This window comes from Astatotilapia calliptera, chromosome 3, assembly GCF_964374335.1.
Source record: "Astatotilapia calliptera chromosome 3, fAstCal68.1, whole genome shotgun sequence".
NCBI classification, from domain to species: Eukaryota; Metazoa; Chordata; class Actinopteri; order Cichliformes; family Cichlidae; genus Astatotilapia; species Astatotilapia calliptera.
Window position 1 is genome coordinate 82,878,029 of NC_137424.1, and position 24,730 is coordinate 82,902,758.

The 24,730-nt window shown below is 46.0% G+C and overlaps 2 protein-coding genes across 4 annotated transcripts in view; one reads left to right on the forward strand and one right to left on the reverse strand.

Moving 5' to 3' along the window:
• Nucleotides 1-620: 620 nt before the first annotated feature.
• The window catches only part of LOC113019768 (uncharacterized), a 46,527-nt gene continuing 22,417 nt past the window's right edge, over nt 621-24,730 (reverse strand). The window contains exons 1-5 of one of the 3 annotated variants that reach the window (XR_013906763.1): nt 19,056-19,285; nt 18,262-18,837; nt 17,130-17,270; nt 7,824-7,968; nt 7,621-7,741 (exon numbers count right to left, since the gene is read on the reverse strand). Coding sequence is in view for 2 of the 3 variants with exons in the window: in XM_080299517.1 (XP_080155643.1) it covers nt 755-1,093; nt 7,824-7,968; nt 17,130-17,179 (534 nt within the window). In the remaining variant the exon portion in view is untranslated. Of the gene's footprint in view, nt 1,094-7,620; nt 7,742-7,823; nt 7,969-17,129; nt 17,271-18,261; nt 18,838-19,055; nt 19,286-24,730 lie in introns of those variants that run through there. The other 2 variants (XM_080299517.1, XM_080299516.1) reach the window with 2 other exon arrangements.
• Nucleotides 20,046-24,730, forward strand: part of LOC113019648 (alpha-2-macroglobulin-like) — a 44,268-nt gene continuing 39,583 nt past the window's right edge. Inside the window, exons 1-4 of the mRNA XM_080299513.1 lie at nt 20,046-20,193; nt 20,273-20,453; nt 20,551-20,704; nt 24,636-24,688. Of these exons, the coding sequence (XP_080155639.1) occupies nt 20,114-20,193; nt 20,273-20,453; nt 20,551-20,704; nt 24,636-24,688 (468 nt within the window). The 5' untranslated portion in view covers nt 20,046-20,113. The remainder of the gene's footprint in view (nt 20,194-20,272; nt 20,454-20,550; nt 20,705-24,635; nt 24,689-24,730) is intronic.

The following is a 24,730-nucleotide window of genomic DNA, read 5'->3' on the forward strand; positions in this document are numbered from 1 at the left end:
GACTCACACATGCAGGAATTTTTAAAAGAACCAAGAGAGGCACTGAAAAGGATCTGCAACGGTGAGATGTTTTGATTTTGGAGGATTTTCAATCGGACCAACAGTATGATTGTCTATACAGCATTTACAATAGTGCAGTTAAGATAAGTGAAATATGTGGATAATTTCCTGTTGGAGTCAAATTGTTGAATGTTGTCATTGTGTTTCTTAAATTTGTAAAGTCTTGGTTCAAGTAGTAGGATCAAAGACATTCCTTTGTCTCTGACCATCTCTCCAGCCACTCTGGTGCTGGGGGTGTTATTAGGCACATCCTATCCGAAAGATCTGTTTCTTTTGTTGTAAGCTTCCTGCTTTTATGACCTTTTTGTGAGCAGGAGATCACACAAACACACACACACACACACATCTACTTGCACATGTATACAAGTGCACACACATGCACACACAGTGCCTTGTCTTTTGTAACCATAGGGGGGGTTTACGGTGGGTGGTGCTTGTGTTGTGTATTGTAACAGTTTTTCAATAAAAGGCTACAAGGAGGGCTGCTCTTTGAAGGAGTTGGGCTGGAGACAGGTGTGGTGCGTTAAGCTCCACGAGCCTGGTTTCGACCCAGCCTTCCCTCGTTAGCAAGTAAAAGACCGGTTGAAGATGTCCTGTCTTGTTTTCGTCCTTCACGAGAATAAGTTTCTAAAACTAGCGGAGCCTGTGGAAGCGCAGACTCAACAGTTCCCATACCAGACTGTTATACAGTTGGTCAGGATGCTCTCAATGGTGTAGCAATAGATAGATAGAAGTTCACCAGGATGTCTGAAAAAAGGTGGGTCTTCCTCAGAGTCCTCAGAAAGAAGAGGTGCTGGTGAGCCTTCTTGACCAGCTTGGAGCAGTTGGTTGTCCAGATGGGATCCTTGGGGATGTGGACTCCCAGGAACTTGAAGCTGCACACACAATCAACAGCCGTCCCTGTAGATGGATGGATGTGGGTCAGCATTCCTCCTGTAGTCCACGTTGAGCTACTTGGTCTTCTCAGTGTTGAGCAGCAGGTTGTTGGTGTTGCACCACTCAGCCAGACGATCCACCTCCTCCCTTTCCCTGACTGGAAAGGAAAAACTCAATGCATCATGGGAATCCCCCGGCAGCCTACATCTATTGCAGCAAAACTAAGGGAGGATTCAGGGTCACCTGGTCCAGCCCTAACTATATGCTTTAGCAAAGAGGAAAGTTTGAAGCCTAATCTTGAAAGTAGAGATAGTGTCTGTCTCCTGAATCCAAACTGGAAGCTGGTTCCACAGAAGAGGGGCCTGAAAACTGAAGGCTCTGCCTCCCATTCTACTTTTAAATACTCTAGGAACAACAAGTAGGCCTGCAGAGCGAGAGCGAAGCGCTCTAATAGGGTGATATGGTACTACAAGGTCATTAAGATAAGATGGGGCCTGATTATTTAAGACCTTGTATGTGAGGAGCAGGATTTTGAATTCAATTCTGGATTTAACAGGAAGCCAATGAAGGGAAGCCAAAACAGGAGAAATCTGCTCTCTCTTTCTAGTCCCTGTCAGGACTCTTGCTGCAGCATTTTGGATTAGCTGAAGGCTTTTCAGGGAGTTTTTTGGACATCCTGATAATAATGAATTACAGTCGTCCAGCCTGGAAGTAATAAATGCATGAACTAGTTTTTCAGCATCACTCTGAGACAGGATATTTCTAATTTTAGAGATGTTGCACAAATGGAAGAAAGCAGTCTTACATATTTGTTTAATATGTGCTTTGAAGGACATGTCCTGGTCAAACATGACTCCAAGGTTCCTCACCGCGTTACTGGAGGCCAAGGTAATGCCATCCAGAGTAAGAATCTGGTTAGATACCATATTTCTAAGATTTTCAGGGCCGAGTACAATAACCTCAGTTTTATCTGAATTAAGAAGCAGAAAGTTAGCGGCCATCCAGGTCTTTATGTCTTTAAGACATTCCTGCAGTTTAACTCATTGGTGTGGCTTCACCACACCAATGGCTTCATCTGGCTTCATGGACAGATAGAGCTGGGTGTCATCAGCATAGCAGTGAAAATGTATGCTATGTCTTCTAATGATACTGCCTAATGGAAAGCATGTATAATGTAAACAGAATTGGTCCTAGCACTGAACCCTGTGGAACTCCAGGGTCTAGCAGGACAAGCACAGAGATGAGTCCACTGTCAGAGGCCATAAGAAGATCATTTGTAACCTTCACTAAAGCTGTTTCTGCGCTGTGATGAACTCTGAAACCTGACTGAAACTCTTCAAATAAACCATTCCTCTGCAGATGATCTGTTAGCTGTTTGACAACTACTCTTTCCAGGATTTTTGATATGAAAGGAAGGTTGGAGATTGGCCTATAATTAGCTAAGACTGCTGGGTCTAGAGATGGCTTTTTGAGTAAAGGTTTAACTACAGCCAGCTTGAAGGCCTGTTGTACATAGCCAATTATTAGAGATAGGTTGATCATATTTAAGATCGAAGAATTAATTAATGGCAGGACTTCTTTGAACAGTTTTGTAGGAATGGGGTCTAAAAGACGCGTTGATGGTTTGGAGGAAGTAATTATTGAAGTTAACTCAGAAAGATCATTTGGAGAAAAAGAGTCTAACTTAACATCAATGGTACTAAGAGTAGCTGTAGATAATATTACATCTGTGGGATGATTATTGGTAATTTTTTCTCTAATGATAAAAATTTTATTTGTGAAGAAGTTCATGAAGTCATTACTAGTTAACGTTAAAGGGATGGTTGGCTCAAAAGAGCTCTGACTTTTTGTCAGCCTGGCTACAGTGCTGAAGAGAAACCTGGGGTTGTTCTTATTTTCTTCAATCAGTGATGAATAGTAAGATGTTCTGGCTTTGCGGAGGGCTTTCTTATAAAGCAGCAAACTATTTCTCCAGGCTAAATGATGATCCTCTAAATTTGTGACACACCTTTTCCTCTCCAGATTACGAGTCATCTGCTTTAGGGTACGTGTTTGAGAATTATACCACGGAGTCAGGTACTTCTGATTAGAGACCTTAGTTTTTACAGGAGATACAGTATCCAGAGTCGTATGTAGTGAGGAGGTGAAATTATTAACAAGATAATCGACCTCTGTTGGGGTAGCGTTCAGATAGCTGCTCTGCTCTGTGTTGGTACAGGGCATTGGAGATGATAACAGTGGGTGGATTATATCCTTAAACTTAGTTACAGCACTTTCAGAAAGACATCTACTTTGATAAAGTCTACTCTTCACCGCTGTGTAATCAATTATTGTAAATGTAAATGTTATCAGGAAATGATAAGACAGGAGAGGGTTTTCGGGAAACACTGTTAAATGTTCAGGTTTGATGCCATATGTTAAAACAAGATTTTGAGAGAAACCAATTGAGTCTAATAACAGATTAAATGCCATGTTGAGGCTGTCATTTTTAGCATCTACATGGATGTTAAAATCACCCACAATAATTATTTTATCTGAGCTCAGAACTAAATTAGATTCTGTTATACACTCAACAAAAATATAAACGCAACACCTTTGTTACTGCTCCCATTCCCCATGGGATGGATGTAGAGACCTAAAATTCATTCCAGATACACAATATAACCATCCCTCCCAAACAGTGGCCACAAATCAGTCCAAATGTGTGGTAGTGGGCACATCTGCTATATTGAGATAATCCATCCCACCTCACAGGTGTGCCACATCAGGATGCTGATCTGACATCATGAGTAGTGCACAGGTGTACCTCAGACTGCCCACAACAAAAGGCCACCCTGGAATGGTGGACAAGATGATAAACAGACTCACGCTTAAGATGTTGTCTAATCTTCATGAGTTATTTTGTGTTTGTATTAGTAGGGTTAATGCATGTTCTGCTTGTTTGTGTGATTTGTATACGTTTCTTTTTGCACTGTTTCAGACTCCTCAATTTTCCAAATTAAGCAGTCAGTTTTCTTTTTCCCAGGTTTGCTAACCCAAATTTTGATTTCCCACATTTAACACCAGCACTCCTCTGTGTTTCCACTTACTCTCACTCTGTTGTCCTCTCACTCTGTTGTCCTCTCCCACTTCAACAGTCCAACAGCCGGCAGTTCTCCTTCAGCTTTGTCCTGTGTTCCACTGTTTCTTCTTGCCATTTTACTCCAAAGGTGGCAAATGTCAAACTCCAACAGTCTCTCAGTTCTCCTCAAACGTTCTCTTCACATGCCCAGTGAAGTTTCAGCGTGTTGTAAACACAGTGCCATTCATCCGATCAGGCAGGATGATGGGTTTGCTCTTCTTCTCTGATGCTGTTTGTCCACACTGCTGCTGCTTTGCTGGGACTCTTTGCTCAGGACTTTGCTGCTGTCTCTTTATCTGCCATGTTATTGCTCTTTGGAGCTGCATTCCTTGTCTTCAGGGAGGAGTGAGAGCTCGCTTGTGAGGTTGAGAGACACATGGCGCTATAAATAAGTTAGCCAGAAACTTGGCCTGCATGTTTCCAATGATGTTAAACTATAACTTTCTTCCGACCGCTGCATGTGGAAAATTGATTCAGGTCTGCTTTGCACCTGAAAGTGACAAACTAAGACATGTTCATTATTATCATCACTGCTTAATCAACACACATCTCCCTCTCTCTCTGTTTTTGTGAACAGTCCTTTCTTAAAAGCAGAAAATGAGATTGTAGTTGTTTTTGGCTAATCAACACAAAACCTTTTTCCTATGATTATTTTTCATCTACAATGTAAATTCTTTCTCTTTTTCACTCTTTTTTTTTCTTTACAATAGCTGGTGACCTGCAGAATCACCGCTCTCACAATCAGAGGCAATTACTTTTACACAGCACACAAAAACACTGACGTCAGACACATTCACACTCACTTTTTCATCTGCATAAATAGATCATATGGCTGGTGATATGTGCCATGGTGATCCATGTGTATGATCACAAGTTTATTTAATTATTTTCAACCCAACAAAACAAATAAACAGAAACATGATGCTGATGCTATGAACAGTGGCAAAGTCTTGCACTTTCATATTCAATTCAGCTTCTCCATCATGTACTTTTAGATGTTTCATACAGGGTTCAGCATAGTAGTTGTTTTCACAGGTGTGCTCTATATCTCAACAATGGCTCATAATAAGACGACAGTCTTTCACACAGGTCAAGTGCCTCTATGCACTTCATTAGTTTAAATATTTGCCTATATCACTTCACCTCATATGTCATTGTACTGAATTTGAGCAACCCTAAGCTTAATGTAAATTACTTTTAACAACTATCCACCTCAATTAAATCTATGGTCTGGCACACAGGCTGTTGTCGATCAGGGCAAGCTAAAGAATAAACATTTTGTGTCAGCAAGGGGGTGGGGGAAAGCCATTCACCAGAGCACATCTCAAGTGCTGCTGATGTGGGCTGGCCTTCTCCACACGCTCTTCAAGCCTGGTTTGTTTTCTGAAAACTTCTAACATTTTAATCTCTTGTCAAAGGAGCTTGCAAAGAAAGCGTCTGGACTTCTTTAAGTTGCTTGAAGACGTTTCACCTCTCATCCGAGAAGCTTCTTCAGTTCTAAGGTCAAATGGTGGAGGATAGAGGATCATCAGGGGGTCCTTTTGTCCCTCTGTGGGGGGTCACTCCCACTGGGTTTAAATCTGGGACTCTCCACCATTTGACCTTAGAACTGAAGAAGCTTCTCGGATGAGAGGTGAAACGTCTTCAAGCAACTTAAAGAAGTCCAGACGCTTTTCTTTGCAAGCTCCTTTGACTACGATGACCTGGATGACTGAGAACCTTCACAGACATTTTAATCTCTTCCATTTATGAGCCTGCGATTAACCACACGGCTCAGGTCCGCGTGAACCCGCGCAGCTAAGGAGCCGTCGCTCTCTTTCATATTTTTTTTTTTTTTAAATACTTTGTACTGCCAGGAGTAAAGTCCAGCACAAACGTCTGTCTCCCTCCGACTCACTCTTGGTTGCTTAGAAACCCATGATAACAACAGCTGCTGACGTCACAGACCACGTGTTCTGCCCCACACACACTCACACAAACACACTCAAACACAACAACAACAACACAAAATAGGCCTACTCCGGACTCACACCGGACTGCTCGGGACCCTGACCCAGTTGTGGGATGCTAACCCAGTCGCGCGACAAAACCCAATGAAGGGACGCTCGGGACACACACCCAGGGCGATTTCAAAACCGGACACTCACCGGACGCTTGGGCCCTTGGGCGATTTTACCAAAACCTCTTTTTCGGGACACTAACCGAGTTTTGCGGTTATAGAGTCTCTCTCTAGGAACTTACTCGGTGTTGCTTAGCGTGTAATATCAGCCTCGAATCCCACCGATCGTCATTCATCGAGGAGAAAAGACAGACAGTTAATCCACAGGAACTTCCTGGCTGACGTCAGTCTTTCAGCGTGCCTCTTCTCCCCTCGGTGAATGCGATTCCAGGGCTCCGGCATCGAAGGACCAATCAATGATAAGTTTGTAGCTTGAACCTATTCGCTGGAACGTTGAAGACAATATAATTACACCGCAAAGCAAGACACGAAGTAGGCAAAGTTCTTCATGTTACTCATGCACGGGAGAGACTGGACAGGCGCCGTTCCTTCGCTTGACCCCAGTTGCTCTCGACCGCTCCCCCGTAACACTGCCCTTTTCTTTGAGGCTACATAAATATGCATAGGTTCATTAACATATAACGTCTACATACAAACAAAGAGCACTTAGACTAGAACAGACGTAACTACGTTAATCCTACCATAAAACAATAAGACACGGTACGACCTCTCTCATGCTCCCAGAGTGCTCTCTAATACACACAAAGTTTGCAGACTATCAAGGATCAAAACCTCTACCAATCTACAACTAATTACAAAACTCTAAGCATATATAAGTAAATATTTCTAAGCATAAATGACGATCAACAATACAAAACCTAACATGTGCTGTCAGCTCATTGGTCACAAAGCAGGAGAGGGGCTGGGAATTATGTTTTCAAACAAAGCGTTAATTCCATAAACATTTATAGACTACTAAAGACTAGAGCTCACGGGCGCGTCACTGCAACCCCCCCTGGCTTCTGCTCCGTGTCTGCTGAGTGAGCCCTCATCTGGGACTCTCCTCAGCTCTTACTGGGACAGAAAACCAAGAGCGGCCGACAGTGATCACTGACTGTTTTTAGGGGGTTGTTGAGTTTAAATAGAACAAGACGCAAAGTAATAAAATGAATTAAAATTAATAAAACATGTTAAAAACACAACAGCATTAATAAACGCTGAGTCGCTTGGAACCGGAAGCAGAGTTTGTACGTCATTACTTAAAGACTGGATACAGGGTCGTGTTTGAGTCAGAGCAAGTGGTGGGGACAGTCAGGGACTAACAAACAGTCATTATAACTCATGAGAGTTATAGCAGACAAATCAACAATTCACCTCTTCCAACGAATGGCTAATGAATATTATGCGACAACAGTCCACATCAGTGTCTACTATTTACTGTCATAGCCAAGTGGCTAACAAAGGTAAACAGACGTTTTCCCAATCCCTGCTAGTGAATGTTATCTTGTTTCTGTCATGCGCCGTGGTGCGCGGGCACGAAAGGATCCAGGCGCAGACTCCGAGCTAACAAAAAGACACTTTATTAAAACAACGAAAGGCGACCCGGGGAAAGTAGAGAGCAAAACAGAAACTAAAAATCCGGGGAAACAATGACACGAGGAAGCCGGGATCGGGACGGCGGGGGGCTGCAATAGAAAGGGGAGATGATTACTAGGGAGCCAGGAAGCGGGGAGAACATATCAGGACTGAGTTAGAGTAGGGGCTTACGATAGAACGGAACCGTGGGAGCTCGGGAGGGAAGTGTGGCAGTCCGTGGGGGCAGGAAGTCCGTGGAATGGCGAGTGGGCCAGGTGAGCGCCGCGAGATCCAGTTGAGCCGGAGGACAGGCAGGTAGCAGACGCCGAGTAGAAATCTGGACAGAAGTAGGCAGGTTAAACAAAGTTCCAAGCAGAAGAGAATGCACACTTTTCGTGGAAGTCTGGTTACCACTGTGGGGATGACTACGGACTGGCGTGGAGCATCCGTCAGCGCCGGATTAAGTGGATCTCCGTGTAATCACCGGGATGGAGAGCAGGTGTGCTAGTGATGGCCCAGCCCGGGGGTGTGGCTACCCGAGCATCACGCATTCCACAGACCATGACAGTGCCCCCCCCTCAAGGGTCGCCCCCAGGCGACCGACCGGACTGCGGCCTGCGGAGAGAAGCGCGGAAATCAGCGATGAGGGACGGGTCCAGAATGAAGGAACGCGGAACCCAGAGGCGGTCCTCGGGACCGTACCCCACCCAGTCCACCAGGAACTGCCACCCACGCCCACGCCGGCGCTCAGCCACGATGCGCCGGACCGCATAGGCCGGGTGACCGGCGACAAGCCGGGCGGGAGGAGGGGGCTCGGACGGAGGGCACAATGGGCTGCGGCGGACGGGTTTGACCTGGGAAACGTGGAACGTGGGATGTATGCGCCAGGAAGTAGGGAGCTTGAGCCGAACTGCCGCCGGGTTAACAACCGCATCAACTTCATACGGGCCAATGAAGCGGGGGGCCAGCTTCCGGGAGGACACACGCAGCGGAATGTTTTTGGCGGCCAACCAGACCTTCTGCCCCGGCTGATAGTCGGGGGCGGGGGTGCGACGGCGGTTGGCATGGCGTGTGTGCTGTTCCTTCGTCCGCAGGAGAGCTTGGCGGGCCCTGAGCCAGACCCGCTGGCAGCGCCGGAGATGGTGCCGAGCGGAGGGGACTGCGAGACCGAGTTCGTCTTCAGGGAAAAGAGGAGGCTGATAACCGAGGGATGCCTCGAACGGGGACAAACCTGTGGCAGACGAGGTAAGTGAGTTATGTGCATATTCAACCCAGGGCAGAAAGGTGACCCAGGAAGTGGGGTTTTGGGACGCCATGCACCGTAGCGCAGCCTCTAGCTCCTGGTTAAGCCGCTCGGTCTGGCCGTTAGATTGCGGATGGAAACCCGAGCTTAAACTAACTCTCGCGCCCAAAATGGAACAAAAGGTCCTCCACACTCGTGAAGTGAACTGTGGGCCTCGGTCTGAGACGATGTCAAGGGGAATACCATGGAGCCGGAACACGTTTTCAATTAGGGCTAGGGCTGTGTCGGGGCGGAGGGTAGTTTCGGTAGCGGGACGAAGTGGGCGGCTTTAGAGAACCGGTCGATGATGGTGAGGATGACGCTCTTTCCCGAGGAACAAGGAAGACCGGTAATGAAATCTAATGAGATATGAGACCAAGGCCGGTGAGGCGTGCTGAGCGGATGGAGCAGGCCCGCTGGGTGCTTAGTGGACAATTTGTTGCGGGCGCAGACAGTGCAGGCAGCCACGTACTCCCTCGCATCTTGTCGTAAAGTCTTCCACCAGAAATGCCGTTTGAGAAGACCAATGGTTCTGCTCACGCCAGGGTGACACGAAAAACGTGCAGTGTGGACTCAACGGATTACCGCTCCGCGGGCAGCAGCGGGGACAAAACGCCGTCCGGGGGGTCCGGTACCCGGGTCAGGGTCTCCCGGGAGGGCCTGGCGGATAACCTCCTCAACATCCCAGGAGAGGGCGCCCACCACACAGGTTGGGGGGAGAATGGTGGTTGGTGACGATGTCTCCGTGTCTGGGGAGTACTGGCGGGAGAGCGCATCTGGCTTGGCATTCCGTGAACCTGGGCGATACGAGAGAGTGAAGTTAAAGCGTGTAAAAAACAGGGACCAGCGGGCTTGGCGAGAGTTTAACCTTTTAGCAGTCCTAAGATAAATTAGATTCTTATGGTCCGTCCATATGAGAAAAGGCTGCTCGGCTCCCTCCAGCCAGTGGCGCCTCTCCTCCAAGGCGAGTTTTATGGCCAAGAGCTCCTTATCGCCTACGTCATAATTTCTTTCAGTAGGGGTGAGCCGGCGAGAGAAGTAGGCGCACGGCTGGAGCTTACCTTGAGGTCCAGACCGCTGAGAGAGAACAGCCCCGACTCCGGTGTCGGACGCGTCCACCTCGACGATGAATTGTTTGGTGGTGTCGGGGTGGAGCAGAATGGGCGCCGTAGTGAACAATGCCTTCAATTTGGTGAACGCTGTGTGGGCCTCCAGGGGCCAGGTGAAAGGTACCTTAGGAGAAGTGAGGCGAGTGAGAGGCGCGGCGACGTGGCTGTAGTTTCGAATGAAACGTCGGTAGAAGTTCGCGAACCCGAGAAAGCATTGGAGCTTCTTCCGCGAATCCGGGACCGGCCACTCCAGAACCGCCTTGATCTTAGCTGGGTCCGTCTTCACCTGTCCTCCTGCTAAGACATAGCCCAAAAAGGAAACCGATGAGGCGTGAAACTCGCATTTTTCTGCTTTGACAAACAGTCTGTTTTCCAGTAACCGTTGCAGGACGCTCCGGACGTGAACGTGATGCTCCTCCATGGTCCTGGAAAAAATGAGGATGTCATCCAAGTATACAAAAATAAACACGTTCAGGAAGTCTCGGAGCACATCATTCACTAGCGTCTGAAAAACCGCAGGGGCGTTAGTTAAGCCGAATGGCATAACCAAATACTCGAAGTGGCCCAGTGGCGTGTTAAAAGCGGTTTTCCACTCGTCCCCCTCCCTTATTCGGACCAGATGGTATGCGTTTCGCAGGTCCAGTTTTGTGAAAACGGTGGCTTCCTGGAGAGAGCCAAAAACGGAGTTAATCAACGGAAGAGGGTACTTGTTCTTTACGGTGATGTCATTTAAGCCCCGGTAGTCAATGCACGGCCGCAGCGAACCGTCCTTTTTCCCCACGAAGAAGAAGCCCACAGCGACTGGGGAAGAAGAGGGTCGAATGATACCGGCCGCGAGTGATTCTCGGATGTAGTTTTCCATAGACTCCCTCTCGGGGCGAGACAGGTTGTACAACCGGCCGGAGGGCAGCGGGGCACCAGGTAGCAGGTCGATGGCGCAGTCATAGGGGCGGTGTGGTGGCAGAGAGCAAGCCTTGTCTTTGTTAAACACTTCCTGCAAGTCGTGGTATTCGGGTGGGATGGAGGAGAGGTCAGGTGCTTGTGTAACAGGTGGGGTCGGGTTAGTGGGTGGAGCGAGATCTGCTGATCTCAGGCAATTCGCAAGGCAGAACAAACTCCAACTGGTGATCTTGCTTCCTGCCCAATCGATGTGGGGATTATGTCTTTGCAGCCACGGGTAGCCTAACACGAGCGGGGTGTCGGGAGACGGGAAGGTAAAGAACGAAAGCGATTCGTTGTGGTTCCCGGAAGTGACTAATGTCACGGGCGCGGTCTGATGAGTGATGTAAGCAAACACTTGTTTATTCAGCGCTGACGCAGGGAGGGGAGGTTCCAACAGAGTGAGTGGAATTTCCAGCTCTTTAGCCAGTCTTTCATCCATGAGATTCTGCTCCGCCCCAGAATCCACTAATGCGCTGCATGTGACAGTCTTTTTATTGGTTATTATGGCAACGGACACAATCAATCGGGGTCTAATAGTATTCAATGTGCAGCCCACCCGTATCCCCGAACCTACCGGTGAGCTGGTCCGTTTGGGCGAACCGGGCAGCTGGCGATGCGGTGTCCCGGCTTCCCACAGTATAAGCAGTCCCCGGCCCGAAAACGGCGTTCCCTCTCCTCCGGCGAGAGCCGAGAGCGCCCGATCTGCATCGGCTCCGGCGGAGGAGGAGACTGTGAGCGAGCGCACGCCGCTGGAGAGCTAAAAGGGGACAGGGGCAGTGACACGCGAAAGTCTGGGTGCAACACGGGTTTCGGTGGCTTGGACCGCCGTTCGGCCTCCCTCTCCCGTAGACGCTTATCGATCCTACGGGCGAGTGACACCAAATCCTCGAACGTTTTAGCCGCCTCGTGAAACGCGAGCTGATCCTTAATCTGATCGTTCAGGGAGCGTAAAAAAATTCCCCTTAGGGCCGAATCGGGCCAGCCAACAGCGGCTGCCACGGTGCGAAACTCCACTAAATACTCCGCAACGCTACGCCGACCCTGGCGGAGCACCAGTAGCTTTTGAGCGGCATCATCCTCGGAAACTGACGGAGAGAAGGTTGCTTTAAACTCGTCGAGGAAGTCATCGAAGTCGCAGCGCTGTATCGGGTTAGCAGATAAATAGGCTTCAGCCCACGCCAACGCCCTTCCCCTCAGTAGTCCCACGAAGTGGGAAATCTTGGCCGCGTCAGTGGGGAAGGCAAGTGGCGAGCGACTGAAGAAAAGAGTACACTGAAAAAGGAACCCCCCACACTGGTCCAATTCGCCGTGGAAGGGTTCCGGCCGCGGAGACGTCACACAGCGGTACGCCGAGTCGGGCTGTTTAGCGCACATCTCTCCCTGTTTCTAGCTCAGCTCCTGATACTGATCCTGAAGCGAAGAAAGTAACTGATCGTGTCGGCCGAGCACGGCACCCTGCTTATTAATAGCTGAACGTATCGGGTCTGCTGGATCCATCTTGGCCAGTCCGTACTGTCATGCGCCGTGGTGCGCGGGCACGAAAGGATCCAGGCGCAGACTCCGAGCTAACAAAAAGACACTTTATTAAAACAACGAAAGGCGACCCGGGGAAAGTAGAGAGCAAAACAGAAACTAAAAATCCGGGGAAACAATGACACGAGGAAGCCGGGATCGGGACGGCGGGGGGCTGCAATAGAAAGGGGAGATGATTACTAGGGAGCCAGGAAGCGGGGAGAACATATCAGGACTGAGTTAGAGTAGGGGCTTACGATAGAACGGAACCATGGGAGCTCGGGAGGGAAGTGTGGCAGTCCGTGGGGGCAGGAAGTCCGTGGAATGGCGAGTGGGCCAGGTGAGCGCCACGAGATCCAGTTGAGCCGGAGGACAGGCAGGTAGCAGACGCCGAGTAGAAATCTGGACAGAAGTAGGCAGGTTAAACAAAGTTCCAAGCAGAAGAGAATGCACACTTTTCGTGGAAGTCTGGTTACCACTGTGGGTATGACTACGGACTGGCGTGGAGCATCCGTCAGCGCCGGATTAAGTGGATCTCCGTGTAATCACCGGGATGGAGAGCAGGTGTGCTAGTGATGGCCCAGCCCGGGGGTGTGGCTACCCGAGCATCACGCATTCCACAGACCATGACAGTTTCAGGATCCATGTCGTACAATGTACCTGCCATTAACCAATGACTCATCTGCTTACCGGGATCTGCTGCTTATTTCTCGTCTTCTTTTCTCTTTTTTTTTTCTAAACTGAGGACCTGATGGTCCCCTAACCCTAACCCTTCAGACACTTCAGGAAAAATAATTATAACATAATTGGCTTGGACTGACAACATTATGGATGAAATGTGCACTATTTAGAAGCAGCCCGCCCCCTCCCCTTTCTACAGGTAGTGTGTGAGACTTCAGCACAGCAGCAGCAGACGCACTGAGGGCCCTTGCGCTCACTTTTCCCGTATATGTGTGTGATAGAATTTAGAAAACACATCGGTGCAAATTCTAAGTATATATCATGACATGTTCAGCTTTTGTGTTTGTTTTCGAGCTGTCAAAATTAACACGTTAATGCTGTCAACAACGATTGACGCAATTAAAATTTTTAACACAATCAACCCATCTGGAGCGCAGAATGGACAAACTGCTCAAAATGCGTTGACAAAGACATTTCAGGGATTTTGAGTCATTCTGTGCTCCAACTGGATTAATTGCATTAATTGCACCAAGCAGCAGGCGCACCTCGTAAATGGAGGGCACCCTTACTCCTTGCAAATGGGCAATAGAAAACCAATCGGTGCCTATGCCATCCCCAAAATGCATTTGCACGATGTTGGGGCAGCATGGGTGCGAGCAACTTTTTTTTGCCGATCCCATGATGCCTGGGCAACCACCCATGTCGCCTATATCAAAACCTGACACTGTTTACAGAATAAATGTTTTGCCTTTACTTTTATGGTATTTGTGTCAACTCCTGTAAATATATGGCACTTCATGCTTAACACTGAAATGAAATTTTATTGCAAAATTACAGCTAGATTGGACAGTGGACTTGTACTTATTAAGCACCACAACTGTCAGATACACATAAGCAGTGTTGGTCAAGTTACTAATGGTAATTAGTAGAGATGGACCGATCTGATATTACGTATCGGTATCGGTCCGATACTGACCTAAATTACTGGATATCGGAGAAAAATAAAAAATGTAATCCGATCCATTAAATATCACGAAAGCACCTCACAAAACTTGCAACACGTCGTAACTCGCCTCAGAACGTTAGCACGTCGGAGCAGTATGCATCACGTGATAGAGCGGCTGTGGCATGCGGGACCTGTCGGTGGTCTGGATAGCATTTGGAGCTTCGCTAGCAACCTGGCATTTAATCTCCGACAAAGTTATCCCCGAGAGAAGTAAAGCAAGTGTGTACGTCCATCTCTGAATGTTTGTAAAGCATTCCTGCGTTAAGCTTAACAAACGACTGCCTCTTCTTGCTGCTACTTCAATCATGAAACTGCTTAATGATCAGCTGATTGGCTTTTCTGTCGCGAGTCTGTCATGGTCCTGGGCCATGTGGGCCCAGTATTCTTAGTTTCTTGTATTTTTGTATTTCGTTCCTTATTTAGGCCATGTTTCCTGAGTTGTCCTGTTATGTTATTCCTTATTTGACTTCCCCTTGTGACTTTTATCCCCTGTGTGCCCCTCTATGTATCTGTGAGCCCTCGTCTCCCCTCCTCGTGTTTCATTCCATGTTTCCCCAGCCTACTATGCCCGTGCTCTCTCTCTCCTCCTGTCTGAACCTCTGTACTTCCTGTTTTACTTTGCCCGTCTCCCATCAGTGTTGTGTTCACTCCTGCCGTGCCTTGTTATGATTATCAGTGTCACCTGTGTTCCCCGTGTGCTCCCACTTCCCTCGTTAACCCTCTGTGTATTTATGTCTGCGTCTCCCTCAGCTCTGTGTCGCGTTCTCCCTCATGCTGTGTGTGATTTCCCCTGTGTTTCCTGGTGAGCTTTGTATTTAGTTTTTCCCAGTTTAGTTTTGTATCTCCTATTATCTTTTGTCAGCAATAAAGCTGCTTTTTGAGTTCATCCCCTGAGTCTGTGAGTTTTGCGGTTGGGTCCTCATCCTGCCTGCCACACAGCCGAGCCATGACAAATACAGCCTTCTGTGTGAGAGTAAGTCCATTATTCTGGAATAAGCTCATTAAAAACAGATGATAATGCCAGCACTGCCATTTTAGACACTCCACAGTTGTTTGGCAAGAATGTTCAAATCCTGATTCATGTTGTTTAATGGGGCACTATAATCAGCTTAAAGTACTGCTGCTCCTTTACTGGGCAGGCATGCATTTCTCCCACAAGGGGGCCTTTTAATCTGAATGTCTGCCATTTTAAACTAATTTGTGCCCTACACTAATTTTTGGTATAAATGCATGTTGCCTGTTCATACATACAAATACAGTCACACACACAAAGCATTCACCATGATGCACGTAGTCTCGCTTAATGTGGCTATGAGTTGCACTCGTCACACAGCCCAATCATTCCAGTCTACTAAAATTAAACAGTGTTTTTTACTGTTTCCACCCCTCACACATGCTTCTCTGTGTAAAAGATTCATATTCACGAACACACATTGTGAGTAACTCCAGCCACAAGGCAAATATTCCATGATATGTTTGGTTTTCTTTTTATCTATTTAAGAGTTATCACCACCACATGGGCGGAATATTCCAGAACACTGTTTCTTTGTCCACCTATGCAGGTAGTCCTCTTAGTTGGCCCAGTGACCCGTTTCCTGGTTTTCTAAGTAGCCCTGATCTCATATTTCTGATTTTTCCCTGAGGCTCCTTGTGCTTTAGTTTTCCCAGTTTAGTTTATTTTGTATTGTTTTTCGTGTCCCACTTCACGCCAGCAATAAAGCTGTGTTTTTTGAGTTTACCTTTTGACTCTGTGAGTTTGCGTTTGGGTCCTACTCTTGCCTGCAAACAGCCGTATTGTGACAGAGTCCGTCTCTCTTGTTTGTTTTTGGCCCACTTTGCACCAGAAAGAGGAAACCAGCGGCTGAACAACAGCAGCACGTTTAAGCTTGATAAGCTGTTGTTAGAATTTATTTAATATTACTTTCTACACCAGGATCTTTTTCTACGTAGCTGACGCTGGTAACTGTGCAGGGGCGGATCTAGCAAAGTTTAGCCAGGGGGGCCGATAGGGCATTAACAGGGAAAAGGGGGCACAAAGACATACTTTTCTTTCTTATTCTCATTTAAAATGTCTGGCTGTTATTAAATAATTATCTGAATCTTACGCCCAAAGTTTTAATCTGATGTAAAATGTATCGAAGTCCATTACTGTATATAGTAACTATTAAGTCTAATATATATACCCTAGTAAGCTATAGTACTTTTTCCTTTGGGAAGGTACCATCTGTGCAGTCTGCAATTTTGTTGAAGAAAGATGTTGAATCTATTTAATATTTCTTGAAAAATAATTGATTTCTGTGCATTTTTTTTCACACTGCATCAAATTAAGGTTGATTACGTCGATTAAGCATCATGAGGTGGAGCGTGAGGGGTGGTTCCCTACTTTTTATTTATTTATTTTTGTTGTTGCTGGGAGTTGGAACCCTATTAGTTAGGTTGCTTAATATTTACGCTAAGTACTCTTTAAAATACTACTCTTTAAAATACCAGAATAGGGAGGATGGTGCAGGTTTACAGTTTATTAGATTGATCAGTATTGCTGAACTATGAAATATTTTTTTTTGCATACAGGTATAACAGAATAGCTTTAGTGTAGTTGTTGTTTTAAACTTGAGTATGAACTTATACAAAATGCAGCAAGATATTTAAAAAACAGTTTTGTTGATTAAAAAACACTATATCGGATTCATATCGGTATCGGCAGATATCCAAATTTATGATATCGGTATCGGACATAAAAAAGTGGTATCGTGCCATCTCTAGTAATTAGCGATTCTGCATAATCCATCGTATAAAATGTAATCAAATGAAAAAGTCTCTTTTTAAAACTTGTTCTATTAGTTTAAATCTTTTGACTTTATGCACATTGCATCAAGCCAAAATTAAAGTATATGCAGCTGTCTTTGACTACTACACTCACTTTTTCAAATGGATGCATTAATTAATGTGCTTAAATGTATTTTCACCTGTTTAGCAGCAGTGGGGCCGGTGGTGGTTTGCCCAGTGTTGCAGTCATGTCAGTGGGAGGATCCGGGGGTTTCTCTGTGAATGTCACATTCCTGTGGCAGCGTGCTCAGTGCTCGCTCAGATTGAAGTTTACTTTTTCGCTGTAGAAAGAAGTTTTCTTGAGTGTACAGTGGACTCTAATGTTTTTGTCAATTTTTATAGAATCAAACTCAAAGTAATGTGAGTACTTCCAATCTCTAAACGCTGGGTCCTACTCTCTCCCACACTCGATATATTATCCATTGTTGATCTGCACATGTCTGTTACCATGGACGTCAAACTTGTACGTCATTGTCATGAGACACTCTCAAAAACAAACACGGTTTAGTAATGCAGTAACGCAGCATAGGAAAGTAACAGTAATCAGATTACTTGTAACACGTTACTGCCTATCTCTGCACCTAAGTATGTCATTGTTTTAATCCAGAGTCACTCATACAAGGTTATGCATTTGTGCCTAAGAAATGCTCCAGCTCCTCATATAAGTGAGGTAACACAGTAATACTTCAGTCTTTCATGGGTTCAGTGCTGTTAACTGTTTTTGAACAAACTTTATTTTCTGCATTTGTTTTTTTGTTTTTTTTCCTTTTGCCTGTCCCATTTGGTTCTTTAGCCGTCAGAATTGTTGTCTGAAGACCAACAAGGATACCCAATGGATTTACTTTGCCAAATGGATCATCGTGGCATTGCCGTATTGGTCCATTTGGTCGATCTTTGTTTTTATTATTTATTATATTTTATTTTCAGATGTTACAGACGGGACAGACATCAGTGAGGGATAGGAAAGGGAGAAAGAAAGAGGAAGGAAAGGAAAAACAGAAGGGGAGAGGGACAGTGAGAAAGGGGGGGAGAAAAAAAATAAAAATCTCCTGGATCACCTGTTGAGAGAAGAATAGAAGACAAGCAAAAAAACAAAGAAAACAAAGCAACATACTAAACACAACACCATCGCATTAATCTAGCTAAGTGTAAACAGCAGTAAATACTAAATATTCAATGTTGTTGTGCAGCACGCAGGACAGATGTGCTTTGAAGTAGTAGCCAAGAAAGGTGTAATTTAAGTCTACGAGCAGTGAACACCCGTGTGCATACCTGTGTGGATCAGCGCGCTTGTATTCCAAAGGTTTCTCCATGTAACGATCTGCTAGGGAGTGTGGGGGGGGGGCCACAGCCCCGTCCTCCAGGGTATGAAGCAGGTATGGAGGAGATCAAAACTCCAGACATCCAGAGGCCCCCAGAACACAAGAGACCATGGAAGACCAACAGAGGGGCAGCCGCGCCACTGTCCCAGCAAGAGCTGAGGAGAGTCCCAGATGAGGGTTCACTCAGCAGCCGCGGAGCAGAAGCCAGGGGGAGTTGCAGTGACGCGCCCGTGAGCTCCGCCGGCAGCCAGCTGTGCCTGAGTGACCGAGCCCCAGGCCGAGAGGCCGGGGGCACCCCACCTCCGAGGTGGTCCGAGCGAGCCCCAGGTTCCAGGCCCCGATAAGCGGCCGCCAAGGAGTGAGCCGGTGTGTACGTGGACGCCCACCCCCAGACACAAAGAACCACCAACGCACCGACACCTGAGGGAGTCCGCCACCGGCAGGGGAAGTGGTGGTGGGTGGAGATAGGCCTCCAAACCTTGGAGGGCATGAGGTGTCCCCAGAGAGGTGGTGTCTGATACCCAACCTGACATATAGACACAGACATACAGTCACACACAGACACAAACATCCATTCCCCCCCTCATGCTCTCATGTGCACTCACTCCACACTCAACCAACGTGGAGACAGACATAAAGAGACGCTGTACACACAATCACACTCCCCAAGCGTACTCTACAAACCGGGTCTAGGTACCCTTGCCCCTGGAGGGGGGAACTGCACCCAGACCCAGGTGGTGTTACCCTTTTCCCTGCGGTGGGGAGAAGCAGACCGCCCCGACTCCGCAGCAGCAGGGAGGCCCCACACTCCAGACCGCAGTCGGACGGCCAACTCCTCCTAGCCCTCCCGCTCCAGCAGGCCGCAGAGAATGGGGGTGGGAGAAGACTCTATTTTCTGCATTTGTTAACAAGTATTAACAAACTGTATTAACATTTATGGATTAACACATCTGTATGTGTGTAAAGCATGCCCCCCCCCCCCCCCCCCCCCACAGCCCCTTAGTGAGACAGAACAAACAAAAACCCTTTTCCCGTAAAGGCAAATCAAACAAGGCAAATAGAATAACATGGGGTAATACTGCTGGGTCCAGAGGGTCAGAGATAATGACTCATTCTCAGCAATGTTACAGTTTAAAAACCAGACCAGAAATCCCTCCACACTCAGCAGTGTGACTGTCACTGCAGTTATTTCAGTGGGCTGAAGTTTGATCTGTGTTGTTTACTAAAGTGCAACAAAAGCTGTTTAACATGTTTCATTTTTAATTTGGACAGAAACATTGTGATTTTTGTCTTTTAAGCAAATATAGCAGTCTGTGACATCACTGATGAATCCATCCGTTGTGTTTGAGCCTGTTATCACCCCACAAACGTTTGTTTAGTCTTTCCCGAAAAATAAGGTCAAAAACATGGCAGTCAGACATCCCACGCTGGCTACAGGGAGTTACACCTACTGTAGCTCCCAGTGATTTTAGAAAATGTCAGTAGTTACACACTACAGGGGTGTATCCCAGCACTGGTGTTAAGACAAACATGGACACATACTGCTGATTTAGAAACATCACCTCGGAGCACTGTATGTTACTGTAATGTTTTACACTGAATGACAAACTTTACTGTTGTCTATAGTTTAGTGTTCACTGCTGAAAGCAGGATTGGTATTTTGTAAATGTGTAAGTGATTGACTTTGTGGAGATCAGAGTACATGAGTGCGTTTCAAACACGTGGCTGTTACAGTGTATGTGGGTGGGGACGATCAGCCGATATTTAGCCGAAGCTGACACTGAGAACGATCACAACCAGTCATGGACCGTCTCTGGATCCTGAGCTGCACTCTGTGTGTCCTCCTGAGCTGGATGCATGTGGATCAAGCGGTGGCTGAACCGTGAGTTTGTCTTCAGCGTGTTTTTGTCTGTGTGAGTTGTTCACTGCAGTAACTGCTGTATGTGTGATGCTGTATGCAGCCAGTACCTGGTGGCCATTCCTGCAGTTATTGAAGCTGGAGCTGAGGCCAAATTCTGTGCAACTCTCCGACAGCCCTGTGGGACTCTGGTCATGACTGTCACTTTGATGTCCCGAGAGAAGAACACAACCTTATTCACACATACGTCAAATGAGGCCTTTCAAACCTGTGTTCAGTTTGAGGTTGGCAACCAGCACTTTCACACACAAAGTGTGTTTGTTAGTTGTTATCGTAAGCATTATTGGCTTTAATGACTATCTAAATATCCCACTGTCTCAGGCTCCTTTGGTACAAAAGGAGGTGCAACATTTTCAGGTGGAGGTACGAGGAGACACATTTTACTCCAAACAAGTCAGAAAAGTGATGATCCGAGCGTCTGATCCCGTCACATTCATCCAAACAGACAAACCCATCTACCTCCCTGGACAAAAAGGTAACAATGTGATGTTATGTTATATAAGACATGTAGTTCATTCAAATTCCAACATCATGAGCCAGCTGCTCCACCATCTCCAATTTGTGTAACAAGTTTTATTGTCCAAAATTTGGACACACATGCAATGATTGATGTGAAATGTTTGCTTCAAATAGCAAATTTTTTTCAAGATATTTAATTTAATATTTAATACGGTCGATCGACCGAGATGTTTATTCGAAGTTTGAAATCCAACTCCATCTTTGAACATAACTACCGCATTTTCCAGACTATAATGCGCACTTAATCCTTTCTTTTTCTCAAAAATTGATCCGCCTTTTGTAAGGTATGAAGCCGCACAGCTTGATGGATTGTCAGAGCATTACGGCTAGAAGAGTCAGAAGCCTGGGTCCTAAATGCCGTATGTTCAAGTCCTAAAGTCAAACGAACACTGCAGCATCACTGAGAGTTAAAAACTGTCTAAATTCTTTCATCTTTAATAAAATGATCAGCCTTGCTGCTTTACCAGGTGTAACAATTAAGTTTAACATCCAGGCATCCATGCAAACATAATTTATTAAATTTAACAGAGTTAGAAGTTAGCAGGAAGTTAGCTCGCTGGTTTTGCTAGCTACCTAATATAGCATGTTGTGACTGAGAGATTTCTGGATAGAAATAAAACATAAAGCTCTGCTATCACTTCCAACATTACCGAAGTTGGGCTAGCTGGTATGTAATGATGTGCTACGTTATCACTAGCGACACAGCTATGTTAGCATACCATAAACACAGTGAAGCTGGAGGATGAACGCTAAATTTTTTCCATTCGATAAACGGTCCCGATGGTTTTTGATGAATGCAATCACACGGAAAGATGCTTTAAATGGACCAAACTTCAGTCAGGAGAACAAATGAGATAATCCATCCACAATACCAGGTTAGTCATTATTATAAGATAAGATAACCTTTATTAGTCCCACACGTCAGAAATTTGTTTGGTTACAGCAGAAAGTGGACAGTGCAAAGTTACATAGCATAAATTATAAGGCGTTTTATGCGCCCTATATTCCAGTACGCCTTATGTATAAAAACAGACCCGTTTCAGACGCGTTCATCGTCAGTGCGCCTTATCGTCAGAAAAATATGGTATTTTAAAAAAACAACAAAAGGAAAAAAAAATCCCACAAGTTTCATATTTGAGCTCACACTAATGACGAACTTCACATTGCAAAAGACAGCTACTGACAGCGAATGGTATGCAGTTATTTCCCAGTGATGAGAAATAAAACATGCAGAATACTCAGAGTGCACAACTTCCCCCAAAGGGCAAAGGCCATATTATATTTTCCATTTTGAGACCTGCTGCTGTGATGGAGAATTAGACAGTAATTCAGCTTAACTTTGTAATCGGGGACAGACAGCACAAAATGAATCATGTCTGAGTAATGCCTCTTAGTTTATTTCAGAGTCAAATTCTTTTTATGTGAAAGTTTAACGGTTTTAATTTTTAAAACTTCACAATAAAATAAATATGTTTAAACATGGCTTTGGAATTCAAAGTACAAAAATAGAATAGAATAGAATTCAACTTTATTGTCATTGGACATGCACAGGTACAGGGCAACGAAATGCAGTTTGCATCCATCCAGAAGTGCTTTAGTGATATAGATATATTACAATATATATTAGCAATAGTATAGATATGTAAGTATATTACAGAAATGGGTCTATTATGTTATAATGTACACGGTATGAAGTATGTTGTGAATATTCTATAACTATAAGTATGTACAGGCTGTAGTGAGTACAAGCTATGTACAGGCTATGAACAGGATATAAATATGAAAAACTATACAGAATATGAAATAAATAACTTTACAGAAATCTGAGATATACAGCTATACAGAAATGGGAACTATGCAAGTTGTAAACAGTTGTAGGATTAAAGATTATTGAATGTACAGAATGATTATTTACACAGAGCTATACAGTAGTGCAGTTAAGATAAGTGAGGGTGTAGATAGTTTCTACAGAGGCTAGATAAAGTGCTGGTGGTTGTGAGTGGTGGTTCAGTCCATGTTATTATTGTGTGTTTGAGGGTACAGTTGTCCATTGTGGGGGTGTGTATGTTCAGTCCATGAGTTTAACGTGGGTCAGATGTCAGGAGGCAGAGTTCAGGAGTCTGACAGCTGTGGGGAAGAAGCTGTTCCGGTACCTGGTGGTCTTAGTCCGGAGGCTCCTGTGGCGCCTCCCAGAGGGCAGGAGGGTGAAGAGTCCATGTGATGGGTGACTGGGGTCTTTGATGATTTTCCCAGCCCTTTTCAGACACCGCTTCCTGTAGATGTCTTTTATGGCAGGAAGTGGTGCTCCGGCGATGCGCTGGGCAGTTTTCACGACCCTCTGCAACGCCTTCCGGTCCGAGGCAGAGCAGTTCTCGTACCAGACTGTTATACAGTTGGTCAGGATGCTCTCGATGGTGCAGCGATAGAAGTTCACCAGGATGTCTGAGGACAGGTGGTTCTTCCTCAGAGTCCTCAAGAAGAAGAGGCGCTGGTGAGCCTTCTTGACCAGCTTGGAGCAGTTGGTCGTCCAGGTGAGATCCTCGGAGATGTGGACTCCCAGGAACTTGAAGCTGCTCACACGCTCCACAGCCGTCCCCTTAATGTGGATGGGTGGATGTGGGTCAGCATTCCTCCTGTAGTCCAAGATGAGCTCCTTGGTCTTCTCTGTGTTAAGCAGCAGGTTGTCTCTGTCGCACCACTCAGCCAGACAAGCCACCTCCTCCCTGTAGGCGTAACTTTCTGCAGCCATTAACAAACACCAGAATAAACACCCCGAGGCTGCTTTTATTGTTGCTGGCAACTTCAACCACACCAACTTAAAGACAGTCCTCCCCAGATTCCACCAACATGTCTCCTGCCACACCAGAGGAGACAAGACTTTAGACCATGTGTATTCCAACCTGGCTGGAGCCTACAAAGCCACACCCCTCCCCCACATTGGACAATCGGACCATCTCTCCCTGTTCCTCACACCTCGGTATTCACCACTCATCCAACGTGTGAAACCTGCTGTGAGGACAATTAAAGTGTGGCCAGAAAGGACAGACGCAGTGCTCCAGGACAGATTTAAAAACACAGACTGGAATATGTTCACCCACACAGACCTGGACCAGTACGCCTCATATGTACTGGATTACATCTCCGAAACCACAGTGTCACCACCCAGAAACGGATCACCATGTACTCCAACCAGAAGCCTTGGATGAACCGGGATGGTCGTCTCCTCCTGAAGGCCCGCAACACCGCCTTTAGGTCAGGAGATGCACACGCCTACAGCACAGCCAGGGCTAATCTAAAGAAGGGCATCAAAAAAGCCAAACACCATTACAAAAAGAAAGTAGAAGAACACTTCTCCAACTCCAACCCCCGACGCATGTGGCAAGGACTCCAGACCATTACAGACTACAGGACCACCAAACCCTCCCCCGCATCCTCTGATGTCCCCTTCCTAAACGAGCTCAACAACTTTTATGCTCGTTTTGAGCGAGGGAACCCCACAACCACAACCAAAGCAGACATGACGCCAGACCACCAACCTCTGACTCTCTCCCCCACCGATGTAGGAGCGGTGCTGAGCAGGATCTGCAGAAAGCAGAAAGAAAAAAAATCGTGAGGGAAGAATATGGAGGGCCTCGGGTGCCAAAATGTATTAAATACATAATTAAATAATAAATTAAATGTGTCATTAATTAAAATATAAATTAGCAATATCAGTTCAATTTCAATAAATTCTATACATATGTCTCATACGTGTCAGTCCATTATCTGAGATCTGTCTAGGCTTGCTGTGCAGGGTAACCAATCAGATCCATGTTTGATAAGTTGCAGTGACTTTGTTTTAAAGTACAAAGAGAGAAACAGAGGTAACCTCTCAATTCTTCTCAAAGTGAATTTCAGAGTCGTTGCGATGGATAATAAAATGCGACCTGCCAATCAGCTGGTGAGTTTTTGAACAGTATTATTAATAATGCTGTTTGCAATT